Source organism: Drosophila melanogaster, chromosome 3L (genome assembly GCF_000001215.4).
Source record: "Drosophila melanogaster chromosome 3L".
Taxonomy (NCBI): domain Eukaryota; kingdom Metazoa; phylum Arthropoda; class Insecta; order Diptera; family Drosophilidae; genus Drosophila; species Drosophila melanogaster.
The window spans coordinates 11,112,124-11,134,753 of NT_037436.4; the positions used below are offsets into that span (position 1 = coordinate 11,112,124).

Sequence of the window (22,630 nt, forward strand, 5' to 3'; positions counted from 1 at the left end):
TGTGTGTCTCATCGTGATTTTTGGGTTCTGCACTCATCTAATATGTAATTCATTTCATACGAATCTATAACCCGATTCTACTTGCGAATTCGTCGAGCAACAAGTGATATATTCATTCTTACCATCTCAACTCAAATGAAAACTATAACTTTTGTTTATGGGGCAATTTCAAAACACCAATTTATTGAACCTCAAAGGTTGCGTATCAACTAACAGACCACAGGCTATGTATTTATGTTTAGAAGTATGTATATCGTTTGTATATCTCCAGTGGGTAGTGCTAAATAGAGTAGATCAGCACAGTGGCCGACATCGGAATAGATTATCGCTTAGACCTTGGCAATGCCAATAACGCCGCACCCGATGCGGGCACCAGCGTTGCCCGTTGACTTGCTCAGCTCGTGTCCACCCTGGCCAAGATCATCGGCATCGGCGTGCACGACAACGGTGCGTCCGATGATGCTGTCGGCGCCGAAGAGCGTAATCTTGGAGTCGGTGATGTTGACCTTGGTGGGGCAGTCGCCGGTGGCCTCAATGTTGCCCAGATCGCCCAGGTGACGATTCTCGTCGACGGGAGCGCCATGCTCCTTGCCATACGGATTGAAGTGCGGTCCGGACGACATGCAGCCATTGGTGTTGTCACCGAACTCGTGCACGTGGAATCCGTGCAGACCCTTGGCCAGGCCGCACACCTCACCGGAGACCTTCACGGGCGTACCGCTGCTCTGTGGACGGGATGAAGGGATTGGGTTATAACGCTTCAGATAATACTCGAATACTGATAAGACACAAGTTGTGTATAATAGTGAGCAGAAGCACTGATTATGATAACGAGCGTGGCCAACTTCATATGATAATAGGTTATTATAGAAAATAACATTTGTTAATAGACACACGTTAAACGGAAATATTTATAGGCAGCAAAGTAAACATTTGGTTATCTTTATAGATTAAAAACATAAATTTCCTCGGCACTGAAACATAACCTGTAATCATCAAGTTTATAATCGTTTACTTGACACTTGACATTGCTGCTTTGACTTTGATGTACAAATTAATTATGAACAGCATCATTCTAATTATTCCCATATTCCTAATGCTTATTCTAAAACAAATATTTGTTGATATTTAACGATACTTTACGAACAAGTGAGCTTTATATCTTAACTCCTTTTTATGTCCAGTACCAATTTCGTGACCTTTGCTGTAGGCACTTGAGCGCACACACATATGCGCATTTTGGTGCGGCTTATATAAATATAAAGGTGCACTTGCTGGGTGACTAGGCGTAAACTCAAATCGGACTTAATTAAAATGCTCGACAGAATTTAAAGCAGCATATTGAAGTGGAAGAGGGGGCCGCGGGTGCAGCCGGCTATTTGACCTTTAGAACTTCTGTTTTTCGTACATTTTGCCGAGCAGAGAAGTTCAAATGATTTTGGATTCTCACCTCCTGTTCGAAGAAAACCGTGCCCTTGGCATCGCCGTTAATTACGCAGACAGCTTTAACCACCATTTCGAATGAATTAATCAATTTATCAAAACGAAAAAAGTTGAGAACTTTCCAGGTATCTTCTATGGTGTGACCGTAGCAGAGCAGCTTAGAAATACATGCGGAACTTTTACTGTTAGTGTTCAGTTGTGCAAAAGTTTCGTTCACACTATTATGCCGTTACTGGAAGCATTTTTTCTTTGTAATATTTCAAGCTCATGTTTTATTGGGACATTTATTTACATTTTTAAGGATAAAAGCTACAAATTACAAAATTTGAAAACGGAACAATTTTACTGCACAAATGGCGTTGAATTTTTTGAGCTGTTCAACGAACGGGTGGTTCACTTGGAAGCCTTCCATTTATTCCAATGACAGTGGCGGGAACTATTCAATTTACTTTGTTTTGTATAAATAAAAAACGAATCCAGGAATTCCCCAATAAATGCCCAGACTTGATTGCGCTCCTGTTGACTAGTATCAACTAGTATTCATTCATCTATCTAATTCAATTAAAGCAGGTAAATATTAACAAATTGAAACAAGAAAGTTTACATTTGATTTTTGTTTTTTTTTTTAATACACAATTTGTCCAAACACTTAAATGGGATTTTCTTCATTAATAAGAAATAATGTGCTATCATTTCAATCTTTATATATTGTTATTGTATCCGTAAATTTGTAGATATTACTTATTTATTTTCATCATTTTTGTTTTTGTTTGTATTTTAATAATTTGTATATATATTAATATAGATATACATATATATATATACACATATATATATATATTATATTTAAATCGATATAGGTAAAGGTATGTAGATAGGTAATATTATTCATTCGCCTGTTTGTTTGTTTGTTTGTTACTTGTGTGGTTTGCTTGCTTGTTACTTAATTTTCCCCAAATTTTTTTTCACGTTTCTCGCACAATTCGGTCACATAGCTATAACATCTTAAACATCATAATCATCAATCATTACAATAATCAATCGCATATATCTAGATAATTTTGCTTTGTTTGCTGCTTTACCTTGTTGTAAACTTAAAATTTATTATATTACTTAGAGAGTAGCGTCATCGAGCATATTGAATTCGTCAGATCTAGGGGATAAAGTCGTTACTTCGAATCGGGTTTTCGAATTTTCAAAATGTGTGCTTGCATAAGTCGCCGCCGTTGAACGGCTGCATGGCCAACATTTCAAACACAATCATCTCACAGTTGCTATTTGTAAAATGTTCCATATCAATTTACATATACATTGCTCTTCGCGTGCGTTCATGTTCCTTAAGTTCTGCGTGTGTGGCTATTTAATTTGATTTGTATTTCGGGGTTTAGGTATAGGTTTTTGATTGGCAAATTCAATATACAAGATGGAGATACTTTTTTGTTTTTGCTTTCTAATCGTTTACACCCATGGGCCTCACTATTTGCCCTTGTTCTGCCGGTGCTTCTGGATCCGCACGCATCAGAGCACTTCCGACACATACTTGGGTCGCTTGGCCACGGTGGCATCGGTGGCAGTGGTGACGCACTCCTCCTCGCTGGCCTCAATGTGGCCGCTGTAGTCGGTCGGCAACTCCTCGTAGATAATCTCTGAATGCTGTTGCTGGGCCACGGCCTGCTGCTGATGCAGCGTATGCTGCGATGCCCCGCCGCCCATCACATGGTTCCTCTTTAGCGCAAGCAGAGCTCCAACCCCGCCGCCTCCGCCGCCGCCGCTCGCTGCGCTTCCTTCCACATGCGTCTGTGGTGTGGCCACTCCAGAGCTTTGATTGGTTACGTAGTACGGACTGCCACTACTGGAAAATACGAAAATAAATGTTTAAGACACGCATTGAATGAATCATTTTAATGTTGTGCTCACCTGTACTGATTGGAATTGTTTGACAGTGTCTGCTGCTGCTGCTGCTGCTGTTGTTGCTGCTGTTGCTGGTGTGCATTTTGTGAGTTGTAAATAATTTCTGCAAGATAATCCCAAAGATTACAATCAGATGACTTTCTCAAAGTTCTATTCCCAAGTCGAGTGTTTGGAGAACAATACTTTAACAACTCGATTTTGGAATTGAATGAAACGGATTTAAATTGAGCAAAACATACCGGGATCAGCAGCTCGCTGTTCCAGCGACATGCCCGGTGATCCAGGTGCTGATTGCAACACAATATCTTGGAGCGGTGAGCTCTCGCGCGAATTATCTGTGGGGAGAAGACAGGAAAGAGTTCATATATATATATATATGATGCAATGCCTCTGACAAACGATTGTCACTTACCCATGTGACTGGGCGAGACTGGCGCCGAGCGGGGCATACCGTATGGAGGCCGGAAGCCCTGGCTGCTTCGCTGGCGACGCTTCTTGTAGCTATGGTCGATCAGCTTGGCACCGCTGTCCGGATCAATACGCCAGAAGGAACCCTTTCCGGGCTCGTCCTGGGAGCGGGCCACCTTGATGAAATACCTGCAGAAAGTCGATTGTGTAATTGAAACAATTTCTACTATCACTCCCAGCATCGATCAACATTACCTATTCAAACTGAGATTATGACGTATGGAATTCTGCCAGCCCTTGTTCGTCTCCTTGCGGTAATACGGGTAATGCTTGACTATAAACGAATAAATGCCCGAGAGCGTTAGCTGCTTGTCCGGTGCGGCAGATATGGCCTGAACGATGAGCTGGGCATAGCTATACGGCGGCTTCTCGTTGTGATTGTAGCTGGCTGTGGAGGGAGTCTGGAACAGATCCTGCTGCAAATGTTCATTGTTTGTTAGTATGCATATAGTTTATGGCGATCTCTAAAGTGGTTCACTTACTGTATTGTTGTTACCGTAGTTATTGTAATTATTGGGCTGATTCTGAATGAAACCCTGACGTGGACTAGCCGGACAACTGTTGGCAGCGCTTATTGTACCTGCGATGACAATTAAACAATTTCATTAGAATTAGAAAATTCGGTTTTATAACAGTTTAATAAATCTCCGTAATCAATTTAAAACGGCTGAATGTGGTCCGCATTTAAGGATTCAAATGTTATATAGAATGAAATTCCACTTGCCAGTTGGTGATAGGTAGGGGCTCTTCTGCTCCTTCTTGGGTATGGATATTTTGAGCGGTGAATATATGCCGGGTCCATCGCCGGCAATTAGGTGGGCAGCTGCTCCAGCTGGAGGGGCCACAACGATGCTGCCACTACGCTGTTGCTGCTGGTGCAGTGCTGTGTGGTGGAGCGGGTGGTGTGGTGTGTGCGGGAGCGGGTGGTGCGCCGGTTGTTGCTGCTGCTGCTGCTGCTGCAACGGCAGGTGGTGCGCTGGCGGGTGGTGTGGATGCTGCTGTTGCTGCAGATGCGGCTGTTGCTGGTGGTGATGCAATTGCTGCTGGTGAAGTTCGTCCCTCGGTAGCGGTGTAATAATAACGTGCGCTCCACCACCAGCTACTCCACCACCACCACCAACGACTAACGATGGCGAATGACCGTCAATTGCATCCGATGAAGTGGCGGGCACATAGCTCTCGAACTCGATACGAATCTCCGTGCTCGGGAAGCGGAAGTAGCAGCTGCAATATGAATATGGGGCATTGCATTAGAGATAAGTGTGCATAAAATGGTATATTGGAAAGAATTCTTTAGTCAAACAATAAGTTAATATTAATGTTCATATTGCTTCGCGATTCCCTTGGTGGTATACCTACCGCTGCGGCAAACGAAGTGGATCCACATTGCGGCGCTGCAGGAAATCATCCACAAAGATGCCATTCTTGCTTAGGCACTGGACAAAGAAGGCTCGCAGCTCCACATCGTAGAGCACCTGAAAGTGTTTGCGCGACACAAGGTTGTTCTCGGCAACGTTGAAGTGAACCAGCGACGTGGACGAGTTGCGTCCGATTACTGTCACGGCATCCGTGATGGGCAGTACCTCCTGATTGAAGCGTAGTTCTCCATATGGCGGGGAAGATGATGTTAATGTCGATGCCGCATTGGCAGAGGGGTTGTTGGTGTTGGCGGAGGTGGTGGAGGATGAGGAGGAGTTGGTGGTGCTACTGGTGGCAGGTGGGTGGTTTGCTGAATTGTTGCTGTTGCCGGTCAGCTGATCGGCGCTGTTGTTGTTATTGTTGCTGCTATTGTTGTAGTTATTCAGCGCCGCTGTTGCTGCTGCTGCTGCGCCATGATGCAGCTGCAACATGTCCTTGGCAATGGCAACGGTGGCGGCGTCGGCAACACCACCGCCTGCAGTATTGGTGGGTGGGTTGTTCAGTACGGTGTGTACGGTAACAATGTTGTTGTTGTTGTTGTGACTGCTGGCGATGCTGTTGTTGTTGTTGCTGCTGCTGTTGTTTGTGGAGCTGCTATTGCCGGTGGTTGTTGCTAGTGTTGTGGTTGTTGTTGTGGTAGTGGCGGCCATTGAAAGGTAAGTGCCTAACTTGTCCTATGCTCGCTTAGTGTTGTTGTTGGCCTGCAAAATGATCGAAATGAATGGTCGTTAATAGGTTTGTTTCAAAACTCTTTGCTTAAACAAAGCGGTAAATAATAACAATTCACGAAATGGGTACCACGTTTTTCACGCTTTTTCATGTTGATATTCACGTTGATATCATTACATAAATTACCTAAAAAAGTTATTCAAATGTGATTGAATTTAAATATAACTCATTTATTTATTACATTCTTATCTTTGATTATTATCTGTTCTTTTCACTAAAATTGCACAACATGATATAAACACCATGATTGTTTGGGTATCTACATTTATTTGTTTTCTTTGAATCCAAGCCTTTGCATAGTTTGCAGTTAAAGTTTTTTACCTATTGACTTTGCACATTGAGAACTGTGTTGTTTTATTCCCGCACTGATTGTGCCTCAATTTTTTCCTGTTTTTTGGTAGCTTTTCACGCGCCTTTCGCTCTCTTTTCGCTTTGGCCTCAAGGTTTCTTCTTTTCGTCAGCCACAAATTATTTTCCAAATATACACACGCACACACACACACACACTAAGTCACACCGTTGCTGTTTCGGTTTTTGCTTTACTCTGTTTTGCTACCGCAGCCGCACATACACAATCACACCTTTGCACCGCTGTATTTATGTATGTACATGCATATGTACATACCTCGGTCGGCAACAAAAACAAGCGCCGATTGAAGCAACAACAAAAATAATAATAATAATAACACAACTACTACTACTCGCCGCGGAAACTACGTGAGTAAACACACATACACACACTCTATTTACTGATAAATAGCGGGCTCGCGCTTGCGCTCTTTTTGCTTTCCCGGGAATGGAAAATCTCCGCTCTCCAACTCCACACTTATATCGGTAACTCCTCTCTCCACAAAAACGAAACTGAGCTTGCGGCCAGTGTTGCCAACAGGCGATTACATGCCACAAATAGCGAATAAATCATTCAAAGCAGAAAAGAGCTGCATTAAAAAGTTGTGTCCATGTGACACTCGAAGGAAAAGCGCCCGAAAATGAAGCATTGCATGTGTATGTATGTACATGTAACATAAATGTTTCTAGAATGGTATTCATTAGTTGTTTTTTTTTTGTTACCTTTATTTAGTTCCTTTTACTTTTGATCACATTTTCCGGCTAAACAACTAATTTTATTTAAAATTAGTTTTAAAATTTATAAAAATATCTATTAAAGGGACACGTTGTTCTACTTATAAAAGTAATTACATATTTTGCACTAGTTGATTTTGAACACGTTTCGATAGAATGTAAACAACAGGCTATTTGCCAGCCACCACTATTAAAGTTATAAAACCCTTTATTATGCACCTGTGCAACAAATGGCAAACTATGGAATTCGCCGCAAATGCATCATTGTTTGAGTGTTTTAGGAGAAAATAAGTGCACACAGAGGGACTTGAACTTCCATGGCAACCAAAACTTTTGCAGAACGATCTGTATCTTGAGTTTTCTCTGGCAAAGGGGCGGAGGGGGAGCAAAAAAAGGCGACTTCTTTTTTAATGCGGTTATTAACGAACGTTGGCAACACTGCTCCACTCTCTGACTTGTTTGGTTCCACTTGGCACCAACACACGCACATACACTGGAACTCGCGACACAAACACACATGAACGGATTGAGAACTCTCGCACTGGCAGGCCCCACATGGCTACCCATCAATCGAAATCGATCGAGCTTGCATGCATAAACATGCAAAACGAAACCAAAATAAAATTAACGAGAACAACAAAAGGCAAACAAACGCCCATACATACGGTCATATAAGTAAACACACGCACACACACAGCCACATATAGATTTGGCGAGTACATACATACATGCATACATCACTCGTAACGGCAAACGACGAAAGAGAAGCACAATAAATAAATAAAAACACCAAAATACACACAACCACACACACACACGCGCAAACGACGCACGTATATATGTATGTGGCGTATTGGAAATGCGTAAAAAATGCCGCTCGTTGATTTTTCAGCTAGCAACCGACTCCACCTGCGCATACATACATAGGCACGTACATACAAACGACGGATGTCTTGTTTGTCTCTTTGTAAACACACAAAAAGCACACTTTTCACAACGTATAGCTGCTGCTCTTTGCTTTTCGCTCGGCGATTGCGTAAACTTGCCGCCCGCTTTTTTCCCACCTAACATCAAAATATGTACACACACTTGAGGCCACCCATACCTTTACTCCTGTGTGTGTGCGTGCGTGTATGCGCGTGTGCATGTGTGTTGGATGAGCGTGTTCCAAAATAAAAACCTTATATTTATTTATATGCCATTTAGCTGGTTAAGCTGATTTTCCGCTCACTCTGCTATTGATTTTTATTACTACTAATTCTCGCTCTCTCTTTTGCTGTTTATATTTTCGCCGTTGGTTATCAAACTCGAACTGTTTTTGTTGTTCTTTTTTTTCAGTCTTTTTTTTTTGCACACAACACGTTTTTCGCTGCGTGTTTGTGTGTGTATATTATTTTTCTGTTCGTCTTGTTTATTTTTATTATTTTGCGTACCTTGTTGGAAAAAATCGTTGGCTGTTGCAATTTATGAAATCTCTCGATATGCACGTAACACTAGTAATTGGGCAATAATTTAAAGCCGATTTGTGCACTTTTTCAGCGATTTTAATGCGGTTTTCCCGATTCTTATTGCTTCAGCGCGGTGAAGGAGAAGAAGAAGAGATCAGTTCGAGCAAAATGCTGGCAACGCTAGCGCCCGAAATCAGGCATGGCCCGTTCGTGGTCTGGCAACGCCGCGTAACAGCTGTTTTCAGCCGCATTTCGATTTTGTAACAGTTTGCATATATTTTCGTTCTATTTAATTTTTCAAATAAAACTATCGAAAATGCAAAGTGTAACACGTTTGCTGAGCACAACGCTGACTATACAAACGCCGTTTCGCACGGCGCCGGCGTTTCTGCAGCAATTGCGCGGCAAAACCAAAGTGGTGGAGAAACCAAAACCTGGTGCCGGACAGCAATTCCGACGAACCGTGCACTTTCCGGAGAAGTACACCGTTGAGCCGCTGAAGATCACCCATTTGGCTGGTCGGGATCCCGTCTCCGGTCGCTTGGTGGCCAAGGGCATTGGCGGAGGCATCAAACAGCAGTATCGCTGGGTTAAATGGGTGCGGGATGGTCCCACGGAGGGCGCCCAGGAGGAACTGGTACTCGAGGTGCTACGCGATGGCTGTCGCACCGCCAAAGTGGCCCTGGTTGCCGTCGGCGATGAGCTGAAGTACATCCTGGCCACCGAGAACATGAAGGCTGGCGATATCCTCAAGACCTCGCGCTTTATTCCTAGGATTCCGGGTAAATTTACTTACTGTTACTCATCGGGAGTATTAAACGTTTTCTAAGTAATCCTCTGAGTATAGTCTTAAACTGAGCATGGAATCTAGAAATTTTACTGGCTCTGAAACAACCAGTTATGCCAATATAATTTTTTTTTTTTGTATGATCCCATAGTGCGTCCCAACGAAGGCGATGCCTATCCATTGGGCGCCTTGCCCGTGGGCACACGCATTCACTGTCTGGAGAAGAACCCCGGCCAGATGTGCCACCTGATCCATGCCGCCGGCACCTTCGGCACCATTCTGCGCAAGTTCGACGAAAAGGTGGTGGTGCAGCTGCCCTCGAAGCGGGAGTTCGCCTTCCAGCGCACCTGCATGGCGACGGTTGGTCGCCTGTCCAACCCGGAACACAACAAGGAGCATGTGGGCAGTGCCCAGCGGATGCGGGAGATGGGCAATCGACCACGTTCCGGTCTGTGGAAGCGCAAGGAAGGCAAACACGGACGCAAGATACGCCGATTGCCGCCCATGACCACCATATCGCCACCGGCTCCGCCCAAGGAGGAGGCCATCAAGTTGACGCTGCCCCTGTGAGGTTTTTCCTTTAATTTCTATGTGTCACACAATATATAACTAGAACTAGAGATACAGAGCTATTTGCGCGTTTTCTTCATCGAGAAACCGGTGCCGTGGAAGCTCTCCGCATCGGAAGCGTCCGCATTGCCAGCTACGGCATCATCTTCTTGGCTTCTATCACTGATAGGCCGAATGTTGCGATCGAAACGGATGAGTCCAAACTGGAAATCATAGTCTGGAACGCCGCGGGCTAGCACCTTCTTAACGACCGGCGTTTCCAACTGGCTTTCCTTCTTCTTCTTACCATCGAGACGTACGCCGGAACCCTTGAAGGTCTCCACGACCTCTTCGAGTATGGCGTTGGTGGCTCCAGCGATTTCGCCGCCAACAGTTCCAGCAGCACCCTGCTGCCCAGAGCCCGATGCCTGCGTTTCGGAGTGATCCTTGTAGCCGACTGGCGCCTCAAATTCCACATTCATGTCGCACTCAATGATGCTGACTGCATTGCCGGGCTTTGTCTCCAGGACACACAGTTCGTAGACCTTCTTGTTGTACTTAATGGCTATGACATCGCCCCTGGTGAGGCAGGCAAAGTTGCGCAATGCATTCTCCAGCACCGCCTTGGGATTGGTGATGTCCAGGAAGTCGGTGCTGTGCGGTTGAAACTTTGAGAAGGTGGCCACCGGCAGCGAGACACTCTCGATGTTGAGTATGTCGCCCTCACCCAACAGCAGGTTTTCCATCATCCAGTGGGGTAGATAGCATTTGCCCTCGTCGGCCACAAACTCGAGTACGCCGGCATGCGAGGATCGCGATTTCTTGACGTTGGTCAGCTTGAACAGCATTGGATACTCGACATTCAGGCGGGTGAGCGTGTCCAGCGCCGAGGGAGGCATAATAACTGTGGATGGAATGTGTTGTTCACATAATTTCTGTCCAGCCTACACTCGTAACTCACTCTTTCCGCCCTTTTCCACGTCGGTTCGCTCGTTTCCTGGCAACATGGATACGGAGAAGCACTTGTAGTTGGCATGAAAATTGCGTCCCTCCGGGAACATCATGTTGAAGCCGCTGAAGTGGAACATTCTATGTGTGCTGGGCTCTCCGTGCCTATGGATTCTTTTCGATTTAAACTGCCTCAAATGACCCTTTATTTCTCAAAGGGGGGAGGCTAAAATTTTATCTTTTGTTTTATTTTTTTTTCTATTTTGTTTGTCACGGCGGGGGCAGTGTGACCAGAACACCATGTAGACGTAACTTTTTCGCCCACAGGTGGCAGCACTGTGTGGGGTTGCGGCACAAGCTAAGTTGTGGCACGCATATTTCGCTAAAATCCCAAGCGCGTGGCGTACAACAAAAAGTAGCAACTCGAGCTATCGCAGTGGCGAGTTATCGGCACATCTCTAACAAACCCAGCAAGCCGGTGGTTGCGCGCGACTTCGTCCCGCTTAAAAAAAAATTGAATAGACGGGTATATTGATTCGAAAAAGTGCTGCTGATCAAGTGAGTACCCATTTCGGGGCAGCAGCTCCAACTGTTTCCGCTACTCAAAATTGGCTGTCAGCAGCTGCGGTTTGCTGGTCAACTGCACCACTCGATCCTGGCGAGCTTTTTTGTGCGCGCGTGTGTGTGTGTGTGTGCAGGATATGCTGCCTGTATCCTTTTAGTCTGGCTGGCGCCGCGTGTTTTTCGCGTGGGTGTGATAAAAAAAAAGTGTGTATGTCGATGCCCACATGATTGCCAATACTTTTTTCGAACCAAACACACTAAGCAAAAGACCGAAACGAGCAACAAATGCAAAATGTTCGAATAGAAAAATCAATAAGCTGGCCAATCGATTGGTTGGTTTGTTCAAAGGCGGGGTGGTGGCCAAGTGGCTGGAAAAAGTGTTCTCCAGCTTCCAGGTCGAAAGATCTTTTACGACATACAGAAATACAGCAAAATGTATTGTTTTTGCCAAGTACAGTTACATTTTAAATTTTGCAAAACAGTTTGACAGCCACCGTTTTCGTGTGCAGCTGTTTTCGAGTCTCTGTTGTGGTTGTTATTGTTGCTTCGCAGCTGCAGCCACACCAAAAACAAGAACAACAACAGAAACACCGAACAGAAGGTGAAAAGAGCGAGAGGATGCGCACTCTCCCGCTCTCTTGTCTCTTCTGGCAGCTTCCAGACACTCCCCTCGCCATCATGCTCCCCACTTTCTTCGCCTTTCTTTCGCTCTCGCCCTAACTTCCCCACAACAAAGAGCCCCACCCCCCTCTATTGTGAAATTTACCCATCTTTTGTCTTTGTCATGTAAAACGTATTAAAATCGAGAGAATATGAAATTCCAGTGACTCACAAGCTGGCTTCAAATAATGAAGCCTAACTTAAGGCGTCAGTTGCATCCTTGCAAATTTTTGTAAATTCATTTAATAAGCGCTCTATGGCCCAACATATTCCAGTTTCCAAAAGTTTTTACTTATAAGTGGACTCACAACGATTTCTGTTTTTGATTTTAAAGATAACCTCTTTTCGAGAATCAAAATGTTGTTTATATTGCACTTCCGCTAAAAACTTAGTTTACTTTCTGTGTAAACTTATCAAAATTATTTATAAATATTTCTGGGAAAATCCACTTTTCGTTATCATGACACTTGCTTACGCTTTGCAAAGCTAAAGAAATATTGTGAAATGAAATCGCCTGCTCTTTTGAAAATTCAAATTAGAATACAATCGTTTATAGCCAAGTCGCACTGTGATGAGCAAAGTACTAAGGGTAGAAGAAAAACTCCGGCATCTTGTTGTGTACGTACAGTTTTTGCGTCTGGGAACTAAATTTAACAAGCGCACAGCCAACGAAATGGAGCAGCTTTTCCGATAAGCATTTAAACTTTAAAATAGCCCAACGACACAAGCAGCAAAATTCCCAAAAATCTGTGTATACGCATGCTGCAGAATTTCGAAGAAAAAAAAACATTTCGTTTTTCGTAATTTCCGAACATCAGATCTTTGCGCTTACGTCAAGCAAAGAAATTATACATTTTTTGTTTTCAGCACAACGTGATATCACGGCGTGGATTTCGTTTTGGATTGCTCTGGGTCATGAATGAGTTGGTTTGGGTTCAAAGTGGGCGGTGGGTGGCAGCAACCCCGCAAGGTCATAGCGTGTACACACTCGGCGCCGCACGGAGTGAGTGTGAGTGCAAAGTGGACCGATTCCCATTCCGATTCAATGCATCTTTCGCTCGGATGGCACCTGGTCAAGTGTCTCTCAAACTAAAGTTCTGGATTTCCGTTCAGAAATTATAAGAAATGTCCCCTTTTCAACGAGATTCTATTCATGCAAGTGAGAACACCTGCTTATATAAATATCTTCAGAATTATAAAGAAACTTAGATAAACCACCTACCCCTTTGATTTATTTATCATGAGGTAGTTAGTACCCAATTAAACTATGTATAAATAGTTTAAAATAACTGCTTAGCTTTCAATATTATGTATTTTCAAGTGGCTTTCCTAGCTTTACCTACTTTTTACTACTGAAAATAGTAATTCAATCGATTTCAAGCAGTTCCCAGAAATATTCAATAGCCATATTTGCCGGTTGCCAAGTGCCCAAAAAAATGTATTGGATGGGAGTGGAATTTCTATAGGCACACAGCACAAACATATGTACATACATATATGTATGTATATACATATGTATATGTTCATACATTCATATGTGAAATTCGATGAAGCGTTCTATTCATATTTTTTTTGTGCTCACGTTTTGAATATCAGCCGACAAACTCGTGATTCCATTTTCGGATCGCGTGTGATGGAAAAAACCCAATAAAAACAACACAGCTTCACAGTTTAAACTCTTTTATGAATGCCAAGAAGGTCGTCGAATGGAGAGAGAATGAAAGAATAAGAGCAATAGGTAAAATTTGCCAAACGAGCTTCGCACTCACATTTGTTTACTTCCAGAACTTGTACAGTCACACGTGCTAGAAACGTTGGCACACGTACAGTGGTCGCTCTATAATAACGACAGCTAAACACTTAAGATATATGAACTTAATGTGTGTGAAGAGAGCGCGAAAGTTTGTAATAGAAGTCTGCTTAAAGTATGTTTAAAAAATTAAATATTTTCAATTAAACAATTGGGTAGAAAAAGACGAGAATCATGTTTTTTTTTATCATACATTGCAATAGCTTAAGTGCAACTTATGCTTTTAAAGTTATTGTACTTCCTGGAGCTCTAATTTCTCACACATGCACAACCCAGCGTCGTGTGTTTTTGGGTTATTGCAGTTATTCGTTAATTACTAGAGTGGCATCCCCTTTCACACCTGAGCGCGTTTCCAATTGGATTTGGTTTTAGCCCATTGAATGGAAAACGGGCTGATTCATCTGCACAGTTTGACACTCACTGGAGCGGGTGGCGTTAATTTGAAACGAGTTAGCCCGGATTTGTGTGACGGTGGTGCGACCTTGAACTTGCGGCAGCAACCACCCCCAAACTCACTGGCTGGCGGCTTCAGGAAAACAACAAGTGGAACTCACTGAGCGTGCAGAAAATGCCCGCTTTGGGCCGCGATAATTCGCCCTGTCCGTCGGTTTTTTCACCTCATCCGTCCTTGGAACATTGCGGCAAATTAAATCAATATTAATAGCAGTTTACTGTTTGCAGAGCCAGTTGCAATTGCAGTTGATAGGCGGCAATGTCAAGGTCGCCAGTGACGCGCCCGGTGCATCCGTGCAACTCAAAGAAAGTGCACATAATCAGTGTAAATAGATGAACTGGCACAAGTTTCTGCTGGAAAATAGTGAAAGAAATAATATATTGAAGGATAAGGTGTTCCAAAGTTAAAAAATCAAGCGATTTGAACGTTCAAATTCATAAGTAACTTGAATAACTGTAGAAAATTGAAAAGTGCGCTGTGCGAATTTCACCATCTGAATGTAAAGCTAAAAATTCTAATGCTCTATATACTCTATACTTTATACTTTATACCTTTATAGTTTAAAAGGAGCTTCTTTATAACTTTTACTATGTATTTGTTTCGAGTGCACTTCAGACCTGTGCCATCTGTTGTTGTTTTGCAATTGGCATTCAATCCATTTTAATTCCATTTCCATGTCATGCAATGGCAGTAGAATTCACCCGCCTTCCAGCCACCCCCTTCCCCCTGAACTTCGATCTGTTCGGCCCTAACGGTTCATTCCAATTACAAAATTATTGCCCACCTGCCAGGCAATAACCGTAATTATCCAATGGGCTTAAATTGATTTACTGCCATTCGATTGAAATATGAAAAGGCGCGCTTTCAAATAATTTAAATGTATCAACTAAAATTCCATTTTTTAGTTAGTCTTGTGCATAAGTAATCGTACAATTTTGTATTAACCGGCAAGCAATAACATCACTATAAATTTCCATTTGTTCATCTGTTCAATCGATTGCACATACATATTTCACAATCAACAAACATTTATTTGCATTTGCATTTGCTGGCAAACTATGCACAATTGCGTGTTTGCGTATTTATAGCTCAAAAGTTCAAAATACGCCGCTAAATTGGAGTGGTGATTACCACAAACTCATGATTTTTTCCTACCCATTTCCATTGTGTGGGAATGGAAATGTGCACCCGGTGGGTGGTGCTGGGTGGTGGGTGTTGGGTGTTGGGGCTAAAGCGATGACAAAGCACGCAAATATGGAAATTTCGCAACGAAGCGTCGGCATTAAGCGTGGTGCGACCTTGCCAAGTCGCGGTGTCAGCCTTTGTCCTGGTTACTAAACTCAACCCTATGACCTCTAGCCCCAGCACCACCCACCAACCACCGCCGCCCTCTTGGCGTCATTTGCCTTGCCACTTGCTTTTGTGGGTGGGTTTTCTTGAGGTTTTCTTTGTTTATTTGCCTTGGTCAAATGTGGGTCTTGGTATTGCTGGCCGGTGGGAAAGGAATATGCTATTTTCTTGTGTTTAGTCCACAGTTTCTTAAGGATCCCATAAGGTCATAGTTAAAAAGTTTACGATGTGTTTGGTACATATGTCAATTCACATGGTTCATAAAAAGCACTTATAGTTACTTTACGACCGAAAACAAAGTTGATAAACTTAATGGGTTAGGATTCCTTTAATTGCTAATAGTAAAATATATACATTAAAACCATATAAGAAATTTAAATCCTTTAGGATTTCATCCACTGTAGTTTATTTAAAACACTAAGTTACATCAGTAAATTACGCAGTCATCTTTATTGTAAACAATGAAAGCGAATTGTTTGCTGCATTTGCATTTGATGACAACAATCTGGACAATAATAACAATAACAACAGCCAGCGGCAATTACAATTTCAATTGCGAATTTTCATTTGAAAAAGATCGAACCACGCGGGTCTAGTTGAATCTGGAAAAGAAACAAATGAATGAAAATTAGAAACAAACAATTGGATTTCATTTGAAAAACTCACCGAATGGCTGTGTGCTGGATTTTACTGGTTAAAAAGTATCTAAAAGTCGAAAGGTATTGAAAATGTATCTGGAAATCAGAGTGATTTTAGGTACCAAATTTCAGCAGATTAAACTGGATTTCGTTTTGATTTTTGGTATTGAATCAGTTATTTTACTCAAATCGTTTTGTGTGCTTAGTCGGATAGGTTCAGTTTTTTGCTAGTGGTTTACTTAAGTTAAAAAACAAGTGATACTGAGTTCTGCTTGAGTTGCAATAACTATTTTTCGCCCATTTTCAGACATGGTGAATAATTCTCTATGGTTGAAACAACTGTGCTACCCCAAACGTCAGGTGAGAATAATTTCTATCTAATTTGTTTTGGGAAAAAATTTTGGAAATATACATATCTGTTTTACAGTTTACCAACTCGACACCTCTTAACTCCTACTCAACATAACAAGAAACTTATTATAATTAATTATTAACAAACCAACACACAACAACACACTATCCACTTACTCCACAACATCAACAGCATTCGTTCAATCTTAGAACGAAAAAACAACAATTGCTAGTGAAGATATCCCAGAAGTTAAACTGGTCTACAAGTGGAGTTAGTTTGGAGTGTGGAATACCTGTGAATACTTCCCGACACTGAGCATCGAATTCCATTGGCAGGAGGAATTTGTCAGCGCACGAGAAGGATTTTAATTTGGATTATTGTTCGTTTCGTTTCGTTTCGGTGTTTTTTTTTGTCCTGCCCAGGGTTATTTGTAGGATTTTATTTATTTATTGCCTAATTTATGATAGAGCTGATCATCACAACATCAGCATCATCATTTGAAGATAGAGGCTCCAAACCGAAGGGTTTAGTGTTTATAGTGCAGGGTAATTAGTCACCTAAGTATCTCGCATCTTCGCAGTTCCAAGCGGCGAATTGTTGCCCCATTTTCATTATGAAAATAACGACAATGAAGTTTAAGCGCAAATATGGCTGTTTAGAGAATATTTGAAAAGAATTTCTCACTTATTAATCAATTTGGATTTTTGTTTCGACCCTCATTTGTTACGTAGTCTTTGTATTTTATAAGTTTCAAACGATTGTTTTGCACAACTCAAGTCATCATCCACCCAGTTAAATCCGCACCATACAATAAAATACAACTTGAGTTTAGTTTTTCGAGGAGCAAGAAGTGAAATCAGTATTTAGTTAGAGTTGAGAGAGTTTAGAGATTGGCTTGAGCCGAAGAGTTTTGACTAACATTGAACACCGAAAACCAAATTGTCGGCAACAATGGAGAGCTTTGCGCCGGAATTACTTTGGATGGTAGTCATCGGATTCCTAATCGCCTTCGTACTCGCCTTTGGCATCGGTGCCAACGACGTGGCCAACTCATTTGGCACCAGTGTCGGCTCCGGTGTTCTGACCATCCGGCAGGCATGCGTGCTGGCCACCATTTGCGAAATTTCGGGTGCCGTTTTGATTGGTAAGAAAATAAATGCAAAATATTAGAATTTAATTTGCCAACTGTATTGATATTATATTCATATTCCGGCAGGCTACAAGGTATCGGATACCATGCGCAAGGGAATCCTAGAAGTTGGCCTATACGAGGGCGCCGAGGAGGTTCTGATGCTGGGCTGCGTGGCCGCATTGGCCAGTAGCGCCGTTTGGCTGCTGGTGGCCACCTTTTTGAAGTTGCCTATTTCGGGAACGCACAGTATCGTTGGCTCTACCATTGGATTTTCGCTAGTGGCGCGCGGTGTACAGGGCCTAAAGTGGTCTACTTTGGGCACAATCGTCGGATCGTGGTTCATCTCACCGGTGCTGAGTGGAATTGTGAGCATTCTGCTCTTCCTGGCCATTCGTCGTTTCATCCTACGTGCCCAGGAGCCGCTCAAGGCCGGATTTCGATCGCTGCCCATCTTCTACGGTGTAACGTTCTTCATCAACGTTATCAGCGTTGTGTTGGACGGGCCCAAGCTGCTCTACATGGACAACATACCCACTTGGATAGCACTGACCGCCAGTTTTGGTCTCTCTTTGCTGGTGGCATTGCTTACGCAATTGGTAGTGGTGCCTTTGCAGCGGCGCAAGATTGCCAAACGATTGCGGGCCGAGAATCCTGTCAAGTTTAATTTCGAGGACTCCGTGGGTGAGTTATTTAGTGATACGTAAAGCGAATGTCGATTCTTATGTAGATATAGGTAAAAAGTGGGATATTCTCGTTAAAATAACACGATATTCACAAACACAAACATCTATTTCAATCTTTGCGCATCAAAAATATGCTTAATTTGTTGTTTGAACAACCTCGAATTAACAATCGCAAGTGATCAAACAATAATGTAGAAGATTGTTTGCTTGAGCAAAACGCGTCTGAAACATCTTCCACCGATTTTACTATAAATACTCTGGTTTCATCCAGACTACGTACAATAGTCACATCAAGCAGAGCACTACATATAATCCAAGATGCGATCGCAGATAATTATTCTCTTCGCCATCGTGGCCTTTGTTTCGTCTGCCTGGGCAGTGACTGATCCTGCCACTCCTCCGGCCACTGATCCGACTACTCCTCCGGCTACTGATCCCACCACACCTCCGGCTACTGATCCAGCCACGACGTCTCCCACGACCTCCACCTCCCCCACCACTTCCACTTCGCCCTCGGCAACCGGAAGCAGCACCACCGCACCCACCACTGCACCCACCACCGTGGCTCCCACCTCCAAGAAAGGAAGTGGGAAGAAGAAGACCGTTGTCCACCACAAAAGTAAGGTCCACAAGCCGGGCAGACGCCGCACGATCCGCCACTCGCGAGGAGGCAAGCGCAGCGACCGCAAGAAGAGATCCCGACGAAACTAAAGTAGAGACCCCATTGCGAATACCCCAGGCATAACAGATTTGGCCAGACATGTCTTGGCTTTTGTTCCCAAACTTTTCATTTTCTATTATTCTTATTCCTGTATTACCCTCAAGATTAAATGACTTTTTATGATATTCTCAAAAGAATGCCTACATTACATCGCATCGTTTTCGACCCTATGAAGTATATTCTCGATCTGAATCACTAGTCGAACTTCAACTGATTTAAGGATGAAGATTCTAGTCATTCCAAAGATTGAAAGTTTTGCTTTTAACGGGTATCTGACAGTCGAGACTTAATGCTTATTGCATTGCATTTTTGATACAAACTTTAGTTTCTGCGGTTAACTACATTTTTTGACTTTTTCTAAACTAAAATGGGCAAGCGTCAGGAAATATTAATATTTAGCAGTTTAAGACACAACTCTGCTATAAATCAGATGAAAAGATCAAATTATAGATTATGAACGGGATATATACGTGTATACGGGTTCAGATATTTAAAAAAATGAATGAATGGACCTTAGCTTGCATTTTAGTAATTCTACTTTTAAATGACAAAATCTTGAAACTCCTTTTATAAAACAAGCATTTAATTTCTTAATAAGTAATATAATAACAATATAATAATAGTAAATTAGCAATTGGCTTAAAACTGTTCTTGTGGGTCGTTCATGTAGATCTTCAGGGTCTGCGGTATTCAAAATGTGTTCGAGATGTCCTTCTTATTCCCAACTCGATCGGTTCTTCCTCTTGCCATCGCGTGAGTGGCGGAACTTGCGGCGTCTGTTCGACTTTTGGGTCTTCTTCTTGTAGTGGACAACGGTAGACTTCTTCTTTGGTTTCTTGGTGGTGGGAGTCACGGTGGTGCTGCTTCCGGTTGCCGAAGGCGAAGTGGTGGACGTGTCTGTATCAGTGGTCGGAATAGTGACCGAAGGAATAGTGACCGATGGAATAGTGACCGATGAAACAGTGACCGTGGCGGGATCAATCGTCAGTGCCCAGGCAGTCGAAACGAAAGCCGCGATGGCAAGGAAGATAGTTGGCTGCGAACGCATCTCTAATGGATTCTTTAGGTGTTGAATCTAATGTGCTCTTGTTTAGCTGAAGCCTAAGTATTTATAGGGAAATTAGTGGAAGAGGTTTTCTTTGTTTGCGTAAGCTAACAGTTTATTTGTGCGTGCTAAGTCGCAATTCACCATGTGGAAGTTTTTTGGATCTAGGTTATTTATACAAAGGTTGTAGCTAATTTGTATTGGTTTTTCATAAAAAAAATTAGAAACCTTATTCCATATGCGACTTAAACTTTAACCAAATAATGGGGCCTTTGTTCTTCCAACAAATGTTTGGCTAATAACAATATAAATTTTGAATTCTTCTTCCAGAATCTTCCCCGTCGGGAAGTCCCAAGAAGCAGCGTCGTCCCCTGTCGCTGGTTAGCGAAGGAAAGCCACTGCCTGCCATCGCAGAAATAACCGAGCTGGTCTCGTTGAGCGACAACTCGCCGAGGACCTTTAAGTTGGCTCCATTCGGATTGGCGGCCAAGAACAACAATGCGCTTGGGGAGGAGTACAAGATCGATCCGCAGCTGATCAAAAAGGCTGAGGATCTGCTGGGCAAGGCTAGCCTGGACAACACGGATCTGACGATTACCAGTCTGAATTTTATCGACGAGCAGCAGCAACAACAGCAGCAGCAGCAAAATGGACGCAAGTTGCAGGAGTGCTTCAAGCGGATGCAGTCGCCCAAGGAGGAGCAGAAGGTACTACCTGTTTAGTGCTAGCTAGCTAATTCGATTGCTTTGCCTAATCTTCGATTCTTTCCACTTACAGAGCAAGACGAACTCCATTGGCACGGACTTGGAAACCGGATCGACCAAAGCCACAAATAACAACCTTCAAGTGGTGGAGAGCGGCGGCAGCCTTGATCTTATGATCAGTTCCACTTTATCGCCCAATTCCAGCAAGGTTCCTCTGATCGAGAGCAAGGAGGCGCTGAATGAGCAGGAGGAGGAGCTGAAACGAACGACGGGCGGTGGACGAAGAACCAGTGGCGCCGAGGAGACTCCGGAGATTTCAATGCTCTTCTCGTTTCTGCAGATCCTGACAGCCACATTTGGCAGTTTTGCGCACGGCGGCAATGATGTGAGCAACGCCATCGGCCCACTGATTGCCCTCTATATGATCTATCGCGAGGGATCGGTTATGCAGCAGGCCGAGAGTCCCATCTATATTCTGATCTACGGCGGCATCGGCATCTCTGTGGGTCTCTGGCTGTGGGGACGACGAGTCATCGAGACCATTGGCAATGACCTTACGAAAATAACCTCATCGACGTGAGTATTCAGTTCCTAATTTCCCTTATCCTTTCACAAATAGAACATTCACTTTCAACTATTTTTCAGTGGCTTTACTATTGAAGTCGGAGCTGCCATCACCGTACTGCTGGCCAGCAAAATTGGCCTGCCCATTTCGACTACTCACTGCAAGGTCGGTTCGGTGGTTTTTGTGGGTCATGTGAGTGCATCAGGTCGCAAGAAGAAGAGTCAGCCGAATGATCAGACCGATAAGGAGACCCATAACGAAGTTGCGCCCATGGATGATGGCAGTGTCGATTGGCATCTATTCCGGAATATTGCCTATGCATGGATCGTAACGGTGCCGGTTACGGCGCTCCTCAGCGCCGGAATGATGTACGTGCTGTGTGCCATCGCCGTGGACGACATGGGTGGGGCCTAAAGATGGAACAGAGATTGCCATTCAATTATTAATTGTAATTGCAAAACCAAAATAATGTTTCGTAATTGTACAAGTTGGAAAACACAAAACTTAAATATTAAACACGCAAAAGGAAACTCAAGAAAAAGTGGTAAAATCTTAACTAAATTACTCGCCTAACTAAAGCATTGTATTTAGCTCATAGAACGTCTCTGAGTCTAACTGATATTAATATTATTTAATATGTGTGTACGCCAAGCAAAGCCGTGATTTGATTTTATATCTATACACCTCGATTTGATTAGTTTATACCCGAACTTCACATTACTTAAAATGCATTTGAGACTCATTTGTAAAGTTAGTCCCAACCACTCAAGTTATTTTACACCAATTAATAGATCAGAGCAAAACATTTGAATAAAATACAAACTATGTGCAACAGAAAATGTTTATACGTTGTGGTAAGACCAATTTTTATTTTATATTATCTTTTTTTTTCGTGTCAATTTAAATTGCCGTCTTTATTTACAATTCGTACACTTGGTTCCAAGTTCGGTTCGTAACAATTCAAAACCTTATGTATAAGGCTCTCCAGTCCGATTTAAATTTACATTCCATTGAGAGTCAGTTCGTAAAGTATTTCACTATGTAGTTATACGGAAAATAAATACGAAGTTATGACACAAAAAAAAATCTTTTATTTCAATACTTTGGCTACCCACCCAACTTACATCCGTTTCTCTAAGAAATTAGTATTTTAAAAATAAATGAATG

At 42.9% G+C, this 22,630-nt stretch overlaps 7 protein-coding genes across 15 annotated transcripts; 3 read left to right on the top strand and 4 right to left on the bottom strand.

The window, feature by feature from the left end:
* Window positions 1–157: 157 nt before the first annotated feature.
* On the bottom strand, window positions 158–1,617 carry Sod1 (Superoxide dismutase 1). Its single transcript, NM_057387.5, has 2 exons — window positions 1,451–1,617; window positions 158–725 (listed from the first exon to the last, which is right to left on the bottom strand). The coding sequence occupies exons 1-2, from the start codon at window positions 1,514–1,516 to the stop codon at window positions 330–332; spliced, it is 462 nt and encodes a 153-aa protein (NP_476735.1). The 5' UTR covers window positions 1,517–1,617; the 3' UTR covers window positions 158–329.
* A 428-nt stretch (window positions 1,618–2,045) lies between these two features.
* Window positions 2,046–8,660, bottom strand: FoxK (Forkhead box K). 8 transcript variants are annotated; one of them, NM_001274773.2, is made up of 9 exons: window positions 8,487–8,660; window positions 5,182–5,942; window positions 4,547–5,046; window positions 4,305–4,402; window positions 4,018–4,235; window positions 3,767–3,951; window positions 3,594–3,689; window positions 3,361–3,457; window positions 2,046–3,295 (listed from the first exon to the last, which is right to left on the bottom strand). In NM_001274773.2, the coding sequence occupies exons 2-9, from the start codon at window positions 5,889–5,891 to the stop codon at window positions 2,962–2,964; spliced, it is 2,238 nt and encodes a 745-aa protein (NP_001261702.1). In that variant the 5' UTR covers window positions 5,892–5,942; window positions 8,487–8,660; the 3' UTR covers window positions 2,046–2,961. The 8 variants fall into 8 exon arrangements, with proteins under 8 accessions (NP_001261702.1, NP_001261701.1, NP_729672.1 ...); NM_001274772.2 differs by having other exon boundaries at window positions 4,018–4,238; NM_168443.3 differs by having other exon boundaries at window positions 4,018–4,238; window positions 4,305–4,380; window positions 4,543–5,046.
* Window positions 8,661–8,723: 63 nt separating this feature from the next.
* mRpL2 (mitochondrial ribosomal protein L2) lies at window positions 8,724–9,918 on the top strand. Its single transcript, NM_079298.4, has 2 exons — window positions 8,724–9,283; window positions 9,440–9,918. The coding sequence occupies exons 1-2, from the start codon at window positions 8,818–8,820 to the stop codon at window positions 9,856–9,858; spliced, it is 885 nt and encodes a 294-aa protein (NP_524022.1). The 5' UTR covers window positions 8,724–8,817; the 3' UTR covers window positions 9,859–9,918.
* Ufd1 (Ubiquitin fusion-degradation 1-like) lies at window positions 9,843–11,093 on the bottom strand. The gene is made up of 2 exons (NM_079299.4): window positions 10,799–11,093; window positions 9,843–10,741 (listed from the first exon to the last, which is right to left on the bottom strand). Exons 1-2 carry the CDS (start codon window positions 10,923–10,925, stop codon window positions 9,918–9,920), a joined length of 951 nt encoding a protein of 316 aa, NP_524023.1. The 5' UTR covers window positions 10,926–11,093; the 3' UTR covers window positions 9,843–9,917.
* A 131-nt stretch (window positions 11,094–11,224) lies between these two features.
* On the top strand, window positions 11,225–22,540 carry NaPi-III (Na[+]-dependent inorganic phosphate cotransporter type III). 2 transcript variants are annotated; one of them, NM_140184.4, is made up of 7 exons: window positions 11,225–11,343; window positions 16,569–16,621; window positions 16,689–17,757; window positions 17,830–18,426; window positions 20,525–20,901; window positions 20,972–21,474; window positions 21,544–22,540. In NM_140184.4, the coding sequence occupies exons 3-7, from the start codon at window positions 17,565–17,567 to the stop codon at window positions 21,875–21,877; spliced, it is 2,004 nt and encodes a 667-aa protein (NP_648441.1). In that variant the 5' UTR covers window positions 11,225–11,343; window positions 16,569–16,621; window positions 16,689–17,564; the 3' UTR covers window positions 21,878–22,540. The 2 variants fall into 2 exon arrangements, with proteins under 2 accessions (NP_648441.1, NP_001261704.1); NM_001274775.1 differs by lacking the exons at window positions 11,225–11,343; window positions 16,569–16,621 and having other exon boundaries at window positions 17,279–17,757.
* Window positions 18,712–19,279, top strand: nol (no optic lobe). Its single transcript, NM_080275.3, has one exon. It carries the CDS (start codon window positions 18,747–18,749, stop codon window positions 19,137–19,139), a length of 393 nt encoding a protein of 130 aa, NP_525014.2. The 5' UTR covers window positions 18,712–18,746; the 3' UTR covers window positions 19,140–19,279.
* On the bottom strand, window positions 19,760–20,199 carry CG32074 (uncharacterized protein). The gene has a single exon (NM_168447.3). The coding sequence runs from the start codon at window positions 20,195–20,197 to the stop codon at window positions 19,865–19,867; it is 333 nt and encodes a 110-aa protein (NP_729676.1). The 5' UTR covers window positions 20,198–20,199; the 3' UTR covers window positions 19,760–19,864.
* Window positions 22,541–22,630: the final 90 nt, after the last annotated feature.

Excerpts from the sequence above, each read along its gene's own strand:
- Sod1 (NM_057387.5), bottom strand. The coding sequence starts at position 1,516 with ATGGTGGTTAAAGCTGTCTGCGTAATTAACGGCGATGCCAAGGGCACG. Across the intron at positions 726-1,450 it reads CGGTTTTCTTCGAACAGGAG|AGCAGCGGTACGCCCGTGAA; the intron begins GTGAGAATCCAA and ends TCCCGTCCACAG.
- FoxK (NM_168446.2), bottom strand. The coding sequence starts at position 5,891 with ATGGCCGCCACTACCACAACAACAACCACAACACTAGCAACAACCACC. Across the intron at positions 3,690-3,766 it reads AGTCTCGCCCAGTCACATGG|ATAATTCGCGCGAGAGCTCA; the intron begins GTAAGTGACAAT and ends TTCTCCCCACAG. Across the intron at positions 3,296-3,360 it reads AACAATTCCAATCAGTACAG|TAGTGGCAGTCCGTACTACG; the intron begins GTGAGCACAACA and ends CGTATTTTCCAG.
- mRpL2 (NM_079298.4), top strand. The coding sequence starts at position 8,818 with ATGCAAAGTGTAACACGTTTGCTGAGCACAACGCTGACTATACAAACG. Across the intron at positions 9,284-9,439 it reads CTTTATTCCTAGGATTCCGG|TGCGTCCCAACGAAGGCGAT; the intron begins GTAAATTTACTT and ends ATGATCCCATAG.
- Ufd1 (NM_079299.4), bottom strand. The coding sequence starts at position 10,925 with ATGTTCCACTTCAGCGGCTTCAACATGATGTTCCCGGAGGGACGCAAT. Across the intron at positions 10,742-10,798 it reads CGTGGAAAAGGGCGGAAAGA|TTATTATGCCTCCCTCGGCG; the intron begins GTGAGTTACGAG and ends TTCCATCCACAG.
- NaPi-III (NM_140184.4), top strand. The coding sequence starts at position 17,565 with ATGGAGAGCTTTGCGCCGGAATTACTTTGGATGGTAGTCATCGGATTC. Across the intron at positions 20,902-20,971 it reads CGCCCAAGGAGGAGCAGAAG|AGCAAGACGAACTCCATTGG; the intron begins GTACTACCTGTT and ends TTCCACTTACAG. Across the intron at positions 21,475-21,543 it reads ACGAAAATAACCTCATCGAC|TGGCTTTACTATTGAAGTCG; the intron begins GTGAGTATTCAG and ends ACTATTTTTCAG.
- nol (NM_080275.3), top strand. The coding sequence starts at position 18,747 with ATGCGATCGCAGATAATTATTCTCTTCGCCATCGTGGCCTTTGTTTCG.
- CG32074 (NM_168447.3), bottom strand. The coding sequence starts at position 20,197 with ATGCGTTCGCAGCCAACTATCTTCCTTGCCATCGCGGCTTTCGTTTCG.